General features: G+C 39.6%; 1 protein-coding gene across 1 annotated transcript in view; it reads right to left on the bottom strand.

The window, feature by feature from the left end:
* Positions 1-15,437, bottom strand: part of CDKL3 (cyclin dependent kinase like 3) — a 58,031-nt gene that overhangs the window by 2,433 nt on the left and 40,161 nt on the right. Inside the window, exons 7-11 of the mRNA XM_004696616.4 lie at positions 12,489-12,642; positions 12,054-12,382; positions 9,584-9,677; positions 7,574-7,736; positions 4,407-4,504 (exon numbers count right to left, since the gene is read on the bottom strand). Of these exons, the coding sequence (XP_004696673.1) occupies positions 4,407-4,504; positions 7,574-7,736; positions 9,584-9,677; positions 12,054-12,382; positions 12,489-12,642 (838 nt within the window). The remainder of the gene's footprint in view (positions 1-4,406; positions 4,505-7,573; positions 7,737-9,583; positions 9,678-12,053; positions 12,383-12,488; positions 12,643-15,437) is intronic.

Here is a 15,437-nt window from a genome sequence, read left to right as displayed (position 1 = left end):
TAATAATTTATAAATTATCAAGGGTTCATGAGGGAGGGAGGGGAAAAATGAGGAGCTGATACCAAGGACTCAAGTAGAAAGCAAATGTTTTGAGACTGATGATGGCAACAAATATACAAATGTGCTTGACACAGTGGATGGATGGATTGTGGTAAGAATTGTATGAGCCCCCAATAAAATGATTTTTTTTAAAAAAGGGTTACAGTCCCAAGGGCTGAGATAGAAAGTAAATGTTTGGAAAATGATGATGGCAACATATGTGCAAATGTGCTTGATATAATTGATGTATGGAATGTTATGAGAGCTGTAAGAGCCCCCAATAAGATGATGTTTTAAAAAATCATCATGATCTGATGCTCTAGAATGGTCCCATGGGATCCAGATCCATGTTTCAGGCATTATCAAGTGTGCTTGTCTTCCCAGCAGTGCTTAATGCTCCCAGACAATGGGCTCTTACTTCCTGACACATGTAGAAATTTTCCTATCAATAATTTTCAAGATCTGAACCAAAGCTAAGAATGACTGGGTTAATAGATCATACGATATCCTGTGAGCTAGTTTCATGAGGTTGCACCAATCAGGGAGTTTTTATAATTAATGTTCAAATTAAGAAAACGTGAATAGTGCAAAAGTTAATCAATTTTCAAGTACATTTAGGTGAATATACATATGACTGGTTTACGATATATCTGTAGAATTTGGTAGTCAGCATTTCTGTGTTTGTAACTTCAATAAAAAGGGGGAAAGGGGGAACCGATTACAGGGATCTACATATAACCTCCTCCCTGGGGGACGGACAACAGTAAGGTGGGTGAAGGGAGACATTGGACAGTGTGAAATATGACAAAATAATAGTCATTTATAAATTATCAAGGGTTCATGAGGGAGGGGGGAGCGGGGAGGGAGGGGGGAAATGAGGAACTGATGCCAGGGGCTTAAGTGGAGAGCAAATGTTTTGAGAATGATGAGGGCAACGAATGTACAAATGTGCTTTACACAATTGATGTATGTATGGATTGTGGTAAGAGTTGTATGAGCCTCCAATAAAATGATTTGTTTTAAAAGGACTTTATTTTTTCCCCAGTCATACAGTGATTCGGGGGTTCCCTGAATTTTCTGAGGCTGCATTTCCTACTCTAGATTGGCATGTTGCTCTTCCTCCCAGTTTGTGCATTTTCTGTATTCTCAAAAACAAATAGAAATGGGGCCTTCACTGAGGAAAGGGTGTGTCTCTGGCTAAGGAAATAGAGGCATAGGTAAGTACTCGTACTTGGCACTTGGTGGTTATTTCAGAAGGTACATGTACACCGGTTAGCAGTGTTCTTTTTGTTATCAATAGCAAACACACCCATGGGTGGCCACCAGTGTGGACTCTTCTCTCTTGCCTCAGTCACTCACTGACAGTAATTTTGGGATTTTCTTGGTTGTGGATGGGGTCTATTCCATGCATGTGTAGTGTCTGAATACTATACATTTAATTTGCCTAAAAGGGTTCAGTGCATGAGTCATTCAAAAACCAAGGCAATGGCAAACCTGAGAATAGACCAACAACAAAAAGGACTCGTCCCTCAAACTCACCGCCATCGAGGTGATTTCAATTCATAGCGACCCCACAGGACAGGGTAGAACTACCCCTGCAGGTTTCCAAGACTGTAACTCTTTATGGGAGTAGGAAGCCTTATCTACAGCAAGAACTACTGGTGGTTCTGAACTGTTGGCCTTTTGGTTAGCAGCTAAACCCATAACCACTATGCCAGCAAACCATAGAACCGACATTTAGGAAATTTTCTTAACTCTGACATTAATTTATTTAAAGTGTTCAGTCTAGCCTTGCATACAATCTTGGTCACTCATAGGGTCAGTATTTAAATACGACATACAAGTAACTTACACTCAATATCAATGACCTCTACTTATTTCTAATAACTACAAATTGTTTCAAGGTCACTGTTTGAAAAAGGTCATCTTTTCTTGATTTCTGCATCATATAAACAAAAAGTTTTCCCATAGTATTTATTACTCTGAAGATGACAGAATTATTCTTTGAGTTCATTTCTTCCTGCCTTGGGATATAATTTGAGTTGGCCTCTTCAGACTGAGGAAGCACATGCAGCATATTGTGAGTCTCTCCATGCTGTGAGACGGAACCTCATCTAAGTTTAAAACAACCTTATTGCTTTTTATAATGGGCTAAAAGATGACCTGGAGTGGCTCTCTTGACCTACCAGCTATTTTTTCTTCAAATTGGATTGCGAAGTTAACAAATTCCACACTGAGACTAAGTCCGAGCCCCAAGTGTGACAGTGGAACGGCATCAAACAAGGTCTGATACCCTTTTATTTGAACATCGTAGAGATTCAATAGCCTTAGTTCAAATACCTTCCTATGCCGTTTTATATGAAAGTTTAAAACATTTTTTGTAATTGAGGCAACATTGCTTTGGGTATTTTATCCTAAATAGGATATGTAACCAAGATATTTTTTTAAAAAAGAAAACTGAGATAATAAAGTGGATAAATCACATATAAAGATGACCTTAAAAGAGTGCAGACTAGGGCTATCTCTCTATGATTTAACCCAGGGGCTGCTCATACAATTCCTTTAAGAATCTTCATTTAAGAGGATTCATTTGGATTTTGAGGGAATCAAGATTTTCAAAAAGAATTCAGGAATCATTCTGGTGGGTGGGGGCTGAGGACATTTCAGCAAGATTACCTAGCTGAGAGCAAGCCAGTAAAAATAGAACAGTAGGTGGATAGCAGATGTGGGAAATATATTGAAAAGAAAAAGAGAAGGAAGAAAGAGGCTAAATACATATATGAATGCTCATGGGCAATATGTCTACATGCTCATACCAATATCTACTTCCTCTGACATGCTTAATGATCCAGTATTATGCAGTACACGTTACACAAATAATATTTTCCCAAGTAGTCTAATCATACAACATTCAAATGAGGGCGGGTATTCTTTATGCAGACACTGTTAAAAAATGTGTAGCACAACCGCTGAAGACAAAGCGGGTGAATAAGCAAATGTGGTGAAGAAAGCTGATGGTGCCCGGCTATCAAAAGATATAGCGTCTGGGGTCTTAAAAGCTTGAAGGTAAACAAGTGGCCATCTAGCTCAGAAGCAACAAAGCCCACATGGAACAACATATCAACCTGTGTGACCACGGGGTGTCGAACGGATCACTGAAGACAAATGGGTGCATAAGCAAATGTGGTGAAGAAAGCTGATGGTGCCCGGCTATCAAAAGATATAGCGTCTGGGGTCTTAAAGGCTTGAAGGTAAACAAGTGGCCATCTAGCTCAGAAGCAACAAAGCCCACATGGAAGAAGCACCCCAGCCTATGCAACCACGAGGTGTCGAAGGGATCAGGTGTAAGGCATCATCAGAACAAAAAATAGTGAATGATGGGGGAAGTGTGGAGTGGAGAACCAAAGCCCATTCGTAGGCCACTGGAGATCCCCTTGCAGAGGGGTCTCGGGGAGGAGATGAGCCAGTCAGGGTGCGATGTAACAATGATGAGAAATACAACCTTCCTCTAGTTCCTAAAGGTTTCCTCCCCGCTCCCACTACCATGACTCGAATTCTATCTTGCAAGACTGGCTAGACCAGAGGAGGTACACTGGTACAGATAGGAACTGAAAATACAGGGAATCCAGGATGGATGAGCCCTATAGGACCAGTGGTGTGAGTGGCAAAACAGGGAGGGTGGAGGGAGAGTGGGTAGGAAAGAGGGAACCAATTGCATGGAACTGTGTGTGGCCTCCTCCCTGGGGGACGGACAACCGAAAAGTGGATGAAGGGAGAAGTCGGACAGGGCAAGATATGACAAAATACCCATTTGTAAACTATCAAGGGCTCATGCGGGAGGGGGGAGCGGGGAGGGAGGGGAAAAATGAGGACCTAATGTCGGGGGTTTAAATGGAGAGAAAATGTTTTGAGAAACGATGTACAAATGCGCTTTACACAATTGATGTGTGTATGGATTGGGATAACAGTTGTATGAGCCCCTAATAAAATGTTAAAAAAAAAAAAAAAAAAAAAAAAAAAAAAAAAAATAAAATAAAATAAAATGATTTTTTAAAATAAAGAAAAAAAATAAAAAAAAAAAATAAATAAAATCACGGAAAAAAAAAAAGAAACTCTATTTGACAAAAGAGAGGCAAAACCTATCTATTAAAAGAAACAACATCTCAAAAAAATGTGTAGCAATCGGTAATTCTACAAAGATTTTATATATATATATTATATATAATTTTATATATATATATAATTTAGAGATTGCAGAATTTTGATTTTTCAATACAACCCTCCAGTAGTAGTAGCTAAATTAATAGACCAAGCTAAGGGTTCTAAGTAGTATAAACTTAGTAAAAACAAGAAACAAAAGGTTTTACCTCTTGTTTTTCTTGATTTTGATCTACAGTAAGCAAAGTTGGTATTTTAGATGAGTCCGTTTTCTTTGGCTCCCTCTTCAGCACTTTAATCTGTTTAACTTTTGAAAATTATTTAGAACAGTGAAAACATGTTAGTCCCACCTTGAAGTTTTCCTTTCCTTCCAACTGTTTACAGTATAAATTCTTATGGCCACTAAAGTCAGTTTCTCAATTTATTCCAAAGTAACAGAACAAACCATGAGTACAAATGGTGAAAAGTTTACAAATAATCTACCAAGAATTAAAGCATTAAGTGTTTTTAAAATTCTGAGTATAGCTGTTAAGTGAATATGAAATTATTTGTCTGGATCTGTTATTCTCGCTGCCATACTCAGTACTGTCTTCTCGCTACTATACTGATTTTTCACAAGGTGTCACTGTTCTTCAAAGAAACATAAGAACATCTACTCATGGAAAAATGAGTTTCGTTTAAGAATTCAACACATGTCATATGTCTTCATCAACTAATTCCTTGGATTTCTAAAGTGTGTTCCTGCCACTATCGGGAAATATAAACATGGAAAAACACAGGGAGATGATCTGTTCTAGGTCATGTACTAAACTCAGACAAAGCCACTTTCTTAAATTCTATTCTAAAACCTAAATAAGACTGAGCTAATGAAAAGCTTATTCTTTAAAGCTGCCTGGTTTGGGTCCTCTTTTTGATTGTTACAAAAGTTACTTGACACACAAAAATATAACATGAAAAGTGTACGCAGCCTGGTTTTTACACCATAGTAAAACAGGCCCTTTGGGGAGGGGTGCTGTTGTTGTTAGGTGCCATCGAATCAGTTCCAACTCCTAAGGACCTGTGCGCAGCAGATCGAAACACTGCCCAGTCCTGCACCCTCCTGACAATTGTTCCCGCGCTTCACCTCACTGTGGCAGCCACGGGGTCAGTCCATGTGCTCAAGGGCCTTCCTCTTTACCGCTGCCCCTCCCCTTTACCAAATATGATGTCCTTCTCCAGGGACTGGTCTCTCCGGACAACATGTCCAAAGGATGTAAGACAAAGTCTTGCCATCTTTGCCTCTAAAGAGCACTCTGGCCGTCCTTCTTTCAACACTGTCGATTTGTCCTTTTAGCAGCCCATGGTACTTTCAATGTTCTTCTCCAGCACCACACTTCAAACGCATCAATTCTTCTTCGGTCTTCTTTACTCAATGTCCAACTTTCACATGCATACGAGGCAAATGAAAATAATGTGGCTTGAGCCAGGAGCAGTTTAGTCGTCAAAGCAACATCCTTGCTTTTCAACGTGCTGAAGAGGTCTTGTGCAGCAGATTTACTGTGTCTTTCGATCTCGACTGCTGCTCCCAGAAGCATTGATTGTGGATTCAAGCAAGACAAAATCCTTGACAGCTTCCACCTTTTCTCCATTTATCATGATGTTACCTCTTGGTCTAGTTGCCAGGATTTTGGTCTTCTTTACGTTCAGTTGTAATCCATGCTGAAAGCTACAATCTTTGACCTTCGTCATCAAGTGCTGCAATTCCTCCTCCCTTTCAGCAAGCAAAGTTGTGCTATCTGCGTATAAAAAGTTGTTAATAAGACTTCCTAAAAGAAACAAACAGAAAAAGACTTACTCCAATCCTGTTGCTGCATTCTTCTTCATATAATCCAGCTTCTCAGATGATTTGCTCAGCATACAGTTTGAATAAGTGTGCTGAGAGAATACAACCCTGAAGCACACCATGCAATATCTCCTTGTTCCATTAGAACAGCTGCCTCTTGAACTATGTAAAAGCTCCTCGTGAGCACAATGCAGTGTTCTGGAATAGCCTTTCTTCTCAAGGTTACCCATAGTGTGCTATGGTCCACCCAGTCTAACGTCTTGACACAGTCGATAAAACACAAGTAAACATCTTTCTGGTACCCTCTGCTTTCAGCCAGGCTCCATCTCACATTAGCAATACTATCTGTTGTTCCACATCTTCTTCTGAATCTAACTGAACCTCTGGAAGCTCCTTGTCAATGTCTGCTGTATCTGTTGTTGGATGATCTACAGCAAAATTTTACTGACATGCAAGATCAATGGTATTGTGCTTTAGTTTGAACATTCTGTTGGGTCACCTTTCTTTGGAATGGGTACAAATATAGCTCTCTTCAAGTCAGTTGGCCAAGCTGTCTTCCAAATGTCCTGGCATAGACAAGTGCTCCCAGTGCTTTACCCGCTTGTTGAAACATTTCAATAGGGATTCCATCAATCCCTGGGGCTTTGGGGGAGGCTAATGCTTTCAGGTAGTTTGAACTTCTTCCTTCAGCACTATTGGTTCTTGCTCATATGCTACTCTTGAAATGGTGGGCTGTGGACTAGTTCTTTTTGGTGCAGTGGCTCTGCATTCTTTCCATCTTCGTTGGAGGACTCCTGTGTCATTCAATATTTCCCATGGAATCTTTCAATATTGCAACGGGAGGCTTGACTTTTTTTCTTGAGTTCTTTCAGTTTCAGAGATGCTGAACATGTTCTTACTTTTAGGTTTTCTTACTCTAGGTCATTGCACATTTCATCATAAGTTTTTACTTTTATATAGTATTTTACAGCTTGAGAAGTTGAGCTATCCGTTGAAATTTTCTATGAAGCTCTTTGACTCCATCATTTCTTCCATGAGTGAGGTCAGAAGCGATTGATTTCTCTGCACAACATAGCCAATACTTGAAACTCCTTCCAAGGTTTCTAACCCGATGCTGTTTCTTCTTATTCCCACCACTAGCTGCCATCTCCACACAGCCATCTAGTACAAGATTCATACCGGAGAACAGATACCCACAATATTCCTTGAACATGTTTGCAAACATTTAATTTCAATGACAATTTCTTGTCCATAGATTGTTTTTCAATTCTGACCGATGACCTTGGCTCCTTGAGCCTTCTCAGAAGGTTCAGCAGTGCCTTGAAAATCTCTTTAAAGCTTTCTTAATCGCTCTTTAAATTTTTCTTTTACATCTTGTCTCTCATTTGAGTAAGGGGGGGAGGATAGATTTCATCAGCAATATACAGAATATAACCTGTCTCAGCAATATACTATTGTTGATCTAAATCACCGCGTAAAAGAAAAGTTAGAGTACAACAAAGCTCTTGCAATGATGCGATCTGAAGACCTGTAAAGCCTTGCAGCTCATGCTACCTTCCATTCCTTTCATCTCCTTTGACTGTGTTGTGAAGGGCAGCTCTGGAAAATGGAATTCCTTCCTATTGGCTCTGGGGAAATTCAGCTTCCTTTTGTTCCCACTTGCCATTCGGTCACTGTGACCTGTTCGCTCATTAAATACACTCTTCTCCATTTGACTCTAAACAAGCAAATAAACAACGGTTAGTTTGAAGTAGAAGGACCAAGTGTAACTATTTATAGAATAATAAGTCTAGAACTCTAGCCATTTGGATAGTATAAGAGACATAAAAAATGCCTATTTGATACAGTTATTTTAATAATCTAGAGGTAGAACGGAGTACCATTAAAATGTCTAAACAGATTCAACTCTAATCCATAAACCAATGTTCCAAGAAGAAAAGTCTTAATCATGAGACCCACCATCTGTGATTTTTGGATGCTATCTACTGAACTTTGAGGAGCCCTGGTGGGCTGCCCCTTGGGCAGCTAACCACAGTCAGCAGTTCAGAATGCCCTGCCTCTCTTTGGGAGATTTATAGTCTCAGAAACCCACTAGGGCAGTTTGATTCTGTCTTACGGGGTCTCGGGGGCAGTGAGTTTGGCTTTTTACTAATCGTTGACTTCAGACAAATTACTTCCATTAGTTTAACAACCTCTTCTTCTAAGTGCTAAACGATGTGCATAGTCAGTAAAGGATACTGGGAAATGCCAAGGGAGGGAAAATGACTTGTGAACTCATCATTCTGGGTAATCTGTTGTATTACCCTGTTTTTGCTCATTTGACTACATATTGCAAAATTCCCTAGGTCAATAAACATTCTTCTACCATGTCGTATAAGTTTCCACTATGGGATTTTCCCTAATATACTCAGCCAGTTGTTTGCTATGATAGGTTTGTTTTGTCTTCAGTTTTCATCATTTTAAGTTACACTGTAACTAATCATTTCAATTTGAATAAACCAATTTCCTATGTCAAAGAATGTGGAATGAACTATACTCATTTTTCTAGTGAAAAGCAATTAAATTGCTTTTATTTAGCAAATGTTTCTTTTGTATAAATAAGATATTTTAGAAAAACTTAGAAAGTAAAAATGCACTCTTCAAGAAAACAAGCTGATTCTGCCCAGATCGCATATTAAATATACAGATACTGTATCTTTTATGTATTAAAAAATTAACTAAAAGTATAAAAGCATTAAGGAAATAATGCCCTAGTTAATCTCAAGAAGAAAAATAATGGAAACTGTATGGGGTGAATCTGTTGGACATGTGGGAAGGACATGAATTTTTGGAGACCAAATGGTGAACTGTTTGGATTGAGTTGTGTCCCCTCAAAATATGTCTTGTAAAGCCTAACCTCTATCCTGTATTTATAATCCTATTTAAGATATATACATATATCATTTTCTATGTAAAATTATATATATAAACAGTTTTATTGGCACTTAATCCACATATCATATAATTCAATAGTTCAATCATTTCAGGAAGAGTTGTGTAATAATTACCTCAATCAATTTTAGAACCTTTCTTCTTTCTTGAACTTATTAGCTTCCCATTTCCCCCCAACCTCCCCCAGTCATGTCCCCAAGAAAACATGAATCTAGTTACTGTCTCTATAGATTTACCTAGTGTCGATTGTGTCTTGAGTCAATCTCTCTCTCTCTGAGATATCAAGGAGATTAAGCAAGCAAGGAATTCTGAGAGAGAGAGTTGGGGTAATACAGATGCCAAGAGCTGTCAAGGAAGCAGGATTTAGAAGCTAAAGCGATAAGGACGCTCTCTAGACAGAAAGGCTTCCTTTAGAGCTGATGCTCTAAATCCAGACTTCCAGACCTATAGACTGTGGGAGACAATCCATCCACATGTGCTATTTCTATTACAGCAGTACCAGATAACTAACAGCAACTAAAAACAGATTTCTAAAAAGAGTTGGAGTCCCAAAAGGAAAGAGAGTGTCAGTGCCTATGGGGGCGGGTGGATGTTGACAGAGGCTATATTTGACTAACTAGCTTATTGCCTTACTTGAGTAGGACCGGTATCCTCTTGCCTGCTATTAGGTATAGCATGTCCAATAGACTTCGAAGAAGTACGTCTCTTTTTTGATTTTTCAGTTAATCTATTGTTTTAAAACAAATGAAAAGTTATTAGAATTCCTTGGAAGTAGCTTTGTTTCAACTTCTGTCATCATAAGCTATACCATGGAAGTATACTGTGTGAACACTGTGGTAGTTACATGATCTGGTGTCAATTTGAGAGGATTATGAGTGAAGGGGTGGAGTCTGGCCCATCAATCAAGATGTAACCAATGAGGCCTCTGTGTGGGCATGGCCTTCTCCTGAGAATCCTGGGAATTCCTGTTTTTCCTCCTTGGAGGGGGGAGACACACTCTTTCTACTGACAAGGTTCACTCCCGGAGACACACTCTCCTGACAAGACACAAGACGCTACACCCTGGGAGCTGGAGAAACCACGTGGACCTACTCTGATGCAACCAGATCTCTGGAGCTGGAGAAGTAACATAGAGACCCCTGCCACCGCTGAGATGCTTACAATGCCACTGGATCCATAAGACTTCCAACTCACTGGCCTGTGATCCTCCTACATTCGGCTTCATTGCATGCATTTCATGAGTCTGAAGAGAACTTTATAGATTGGTATCGGACATAAGGGGTAATATTGGACTTATGGACTTGATCTGGACTGGGCTGAGACATTTTCTCAATATTAAACTGCTCTTGTATACAAACTTCTTTCTTTATACATATGCGTGTTTATGAATTTGTTTCTCTAGTCTACCCAGAGTAACACAAACACGAAGTGCCAAAGTATAATAGTTGGTTCTTCGGAGCCCTGGTGGTGTACTGGGTGACAAGTTGGGCTGCTAACTGCAAGGTCAGTGGTTTGAACCCACCAGCCAACCACTCTGAAGGACAAAAATGAAACTGTCTGCTCCTGTAAATATTTACAGTCTCAGAAATCTGTAGGGAAGTTCTCCTCTGCCCTATAGGGTCACTGTGAGTTGGAATAGACTCAATGGGTGAAGCACCAATCACTCTAATCAGAGAAGTGATAAGAAAGCAGAGTGAAGCTAGCTCATGGCTAAATCTGGTGATGACAACCATGTTGTGGGGGTCTGTTGGTTTACAAGGTCCCTCTGTAAGTTTCTAAAGGCCTGTGCTTGCTGTCCAAGGTTGACTTATAGCCAGTATTAAGTAAACCATGGTTTGGGGGTCACTTGGAAAACATTTGGGCCCTTTGTAGCCTCCTATACCTTTGGACCAACACAGACATGTCCATTTGCCTACCTCTGCAGACCATTAAGCCTCACAACATATAGAACAAGCCAGTCTGCTGGGATGTGCTTTAACTGATGAGCCTACATCTATTGCCTAGATGTTGTTAGCTACATTAAGCAGCCACTGCCTAATGGTGGCCCAATGCACAACTGAACAAAAATCTGTCTGGTCCTGCACCATCCCTATGGTCAGCAATGGATTGGTACTTTGTCCTCCAGAAGGTTTTCACCAGCTGACATTCAAAAAATAGATCATTAGGTCTTTCTTCCTAATCTGTCTTAGTCCGGAAGCTCCTCTAGAAGGTGTTCAGCACCATCTCAGCATTCAGGCCTTGACTGAAAGATAGGTGGTGGCTGCATATGAGATTCATTAGGAACTGACTACAGATATTCTAATGGAAGGAGAGACTTCTATCATTGAATGACCAAAGCAGATTCACCAAACACAAACAAAAAGACCAATGGCCATCAGTTGCTTAAGACTCATGGCAGCCTGTGTGTGTCCGAGGAGAACTGTGCTCTGTAGAGTTTTTAAGTGTGTCTGATCTTTTTTACAAGTAGATGGACAGGCCTTGGTTGTGTAGATTCAGACCACCAACCTTTCGTTAGCAATAAAAAGCCGTATCCTGTGTACCACGAAAGGACAGTTATAGGAGTCTCTCCAAATTTAGAACTGGCCTCAAGCCTTCCTGGACAGACCCTCATCATTCATCACACTGCCCTTGATCAACCAGTCACGGTTAATCAGCAGCTAAATCTGAAGCTTCCCAATATGCTGTTTCTCCCCAAAATATTGACTGCAAAAGGTTATTTGACTTGAAAGATTTTCAGCTATCCTTTCTCCATTTAAAGAGCTATCTACAATAAGTAGTAAAGGTTATTTTGTTATACCAAGACATCAATAACAGAATTTAGGTCATACCACCTTTTCCTCTTCAGAAAGGAAGAGATTTTCCTAAGTCTTAAAAAAAGATAGAAAAAAGATATGTTTCCAAAATTCATTAGCAAAAATTAAATGTGTTCATAGCCAAGAAAAGCTGGTATCTCATATAGCACTCGTAAGAACTACCTAATAAGTGGTCCCTTTTGGACTTCTACTTTCAATATACCTTCATCAAGTTATGTTTCTATGGAGACACTATGAACTTGGCACACAAAGGCCCAGGTCATACGTCTCTTCTCCCTGTTGCAGCTCACCTTGCATTGGAGTGGGTATGATTTGAATTGGGGTTTGCCGCCATGAAGTTATTGCTAGTTAGATTAATGGGTGGCATCGTCATACAACCTCCGGCATGGAGATCATCTTTCATGGCATTAGAGTTAATGCTGGAGTTGGCAGGGCTTGCTGGCTCAGTGATGACAGGTTTTGTATCTTGAGACATCGTGTGAGCACTTTCAGTTACTTCCTGTTGACAATGTCCGCCTTCATAATCTGTCCTTCTGGGCTCTGCATTATCTCCTTTTCCTCCTTTGGCCCTCACAACTCTGACTTTGACCTCCTTGGGCCTCTTCTCCTTTTCTATTTCCTGGAATAGATGCATCCAAAATCTGAGTCATGAGAAGTTATTTTTGTTACTCGAATGCTAACTATAATATAGTTACACTGACTAAAAAGAAAGCTAAATTTCCTACCTTTCCCAAAACTGTAGTATTTAGCAGTGTATTGCTATAAATTGCTTTTTTCTCATCTTTCATAAGTTCATTTTCTTTAGAATTCTCCTTTGGCTTTATGAATGAATTGACTTTTGCTTCTTGTAGCAATTTAGCTTTTAGTTCTGGTAGGAATCTGAGAAAATAAAATATAGCAACCAAAAACCCTTTGTATCATTTATCTTTAACGAACCAGTTGACTGATTAAGTTACAGTTTACTTACAGCAGAAATAATCACCAACAGATGTCACAATGTATATTTAATTTTTACCATAGGAATGTACTGTATAAAACTTTTACAAAATAGATTATATTAATTTGATTCCTTTTGTAATGTGAATTTTACTCAATAAAAGGCATTTTATTATTTATTCTTTTTATTTTTTTGAGGCCCCCACCAACCTCTTCTGCACCAACCCCATCCCAAAGCCAAAAGTTATCATTTTTAATTGCCATCCTTTTCAATAAAGATTCAGATCACTTTATCTGTTTTGTGCTTCTTTAATGTAACAAGACTTAAAAGATGAACTATTGAGTCTTTGAAATCTTACTCGAGGGAAATATTTTCATACAAAAAATAACAGACTACGTCAATATTGCAGAATAGGTTTTGTTTTGGTTTGGTTTTCTTTCTCTTGCACTTATTTCAAAGTAGAAAAAGACGTTTACATTGGCTCAAGATTCAAAAGACAACACTTGCCAGTATTGAACAAGAAATATGCTTAGTCACCAAACCAACAAACCAAACTCCCTGCCTCAAGTATATTCCAGCTCATAATGACCCTATAGGACAGGATAGAATGGCCCCTGTGAGGTCCGGAGACTGTAACCCTTTATACGACGGAACGCCTCCTAGGATCTTGCAGCCCATTGCACTACCAGGGCTCCCTAGCTTAGGAACAGTGCGTGAAACAGTAAAGAACGACCCAGTGTGGCTTGCTGACTGAATGAGAAAAACTACTATGTCTGTCAAAGTCCTCTTGCATTGCAAGTGGTTCACAAAGGAAGAGGACTTTCTTCAAGCATTTAGACTCAAAATGCGTTTGCCCCATAATACATGTTAGCAGGAGAGACCAGTCCCTGGAGAAGTGGAGGGGCAGCAAAAGTGGGGAAGGTCTTCCACAAGATGGAGAGGCTGCAGCAATGGACTCAAAACATAGAAAACTGGTGAGAATGACGCATTATCGCGCAGTGGTTAGCTCTGTTATACAACACAGGGTCGCTATGAATTGGAACCCACTTGGCACCACCTAACAGCAATACCCAAATACCCAAGAGAAGTCAATTTCACCAGTGTAGAATTGGTACCAAGCAACTTTTTTGGTTGACAACTGTTTTGATGCTTTTCATCAATGACACTTTTAATATATCGTCTCATTTTTATCTTAAAAATGCCTGAAATACCTGTATTCTAGTTAATCTCTCTAGACTTCTTTTTCCTTTTTCTTATTTTAATCTATGGCAGTTCCTGGATATGTCCACCCTTGACCTTAAAGCCACCACATATTTAATTACAACCATATTTCTAACCTTCATGTCTAAAGATCAACTGAAAGATTTTGCAGTTAATTAAAAAAATTTTCTGTTTCTTTCAAAGATCAAATGGGCACTGGTATTTTTAAGAAATATGACTGACCTGTAAATGTAGAGTATCAGTGTATATGATATAATGAGTGTGTGTGAAGCACAGAAGTGCGGTTAAGAGGCATGATCACCATCTGTGGTAGTTACATAATCTATTGTCAGTTTGAGACTTAAGATTGAAGGGGTGGAGTTTAGCCTGTCAATCAGATCACAGCTTGATGACCTCATTTGGACGCACTAAAGAGATAAATAGCTCACTGGAAGTGGGACACATGCTCACTTCCTGCAAGATATTCCTGCAGACAAGACACAGGGAGCCCTGATACGATAGAGCCCTGACACTGAAGGAGCCACATGGAGACACACCAGCACTAAGATGCTTCCATTGTCATTGGATCCACAAGACTTTCCACCCACTGGCCTGTGATCATCCTGCATTCGGCGTCATTGCATGTGTTGCATGAGTCTGAAGAGGAATTTACAGATTGGTATTGGACATATGGGCTAATATCGACTTATGGACTTGACCTGGGCTGGGCTGGGATGTTTTCTCAATATGCAATTGCTCTTGTATATAAAGTTCTTTCTTATACACATATGAGTGTCTATGAATTTATTTCTCTAGTCTACCCAGACTAACACACCATCTTCAGAGATCTTTCAACTTGGTGAGGAGGATTAGATAACAAACTCTAAACAAGAATAAATAAGGCAGAGAAAAATAATCATTTGGGAAGTGAGCGCTAACTATAGTCTGTTGTTGAAGTTGTTGGTGCAGTCGAGTCAGTTCTGACTCACCGAAACCTGATGCACAATAGAATGCGGCCCCGTCAGGTCCGGAGCCATCCTCTCAGAGAGTACTTCTTAAACCCATAGCTGAAGCTACCGGGTCAACCCATCTCTTGAGAGGCCTTCTTCTTGGTTGCTGACTGTATTTGCCACACTCGATATGTTCCTGCTCCAGGTACATATCCAAAGTATGGGAGACAAAGTCCTGATTTCCTTACTTCTAAGAAACATTCTGGTTGTACTTCCCTCAAGACAGGTTTGACCTTTCTTCTGGAAGTTCATGCTACATTTAGTATTCTTCACCAATACCATACTCCAAGGCATTGATTCTTTTTGGTCTTCCTTATTGTCTAGCTTTCATGTGCATATGAGGTGATTGAAAACACTATGGCTTGCTCAGGCATATCTTAGTCCTCAAGTGATATCTCTGCCTTTTAACACTTTAAAGAGGTGTTTTGCAGAATATATACCCAGGACAAAACATTACTTGATTCTATGAGGGCTTATTCTGCATCCAAGTAAAATGAAGTCCCTGATAACTTGAGTTTTTTCCTCCA

Source organism: Echinops telfairi, unplaced genomic scaffold (genome assembly GCF_000313985.2).
Source record: "Echinops telfairi isolate 266 unplaced genomic scaffold, ASM31398v2 ScPeMD7_7469;HRSCAF=8507_1, whole genome shotgun sequence".
NCBI lineage: Eukaryota > Metazoa > Chordata > Mammalia > Afrosoricida > Tenrecidae > Echinops > Echinops telfairi.
This window is presented reverse-complemented; position numbering and strand designations above follow the sequence as displayed.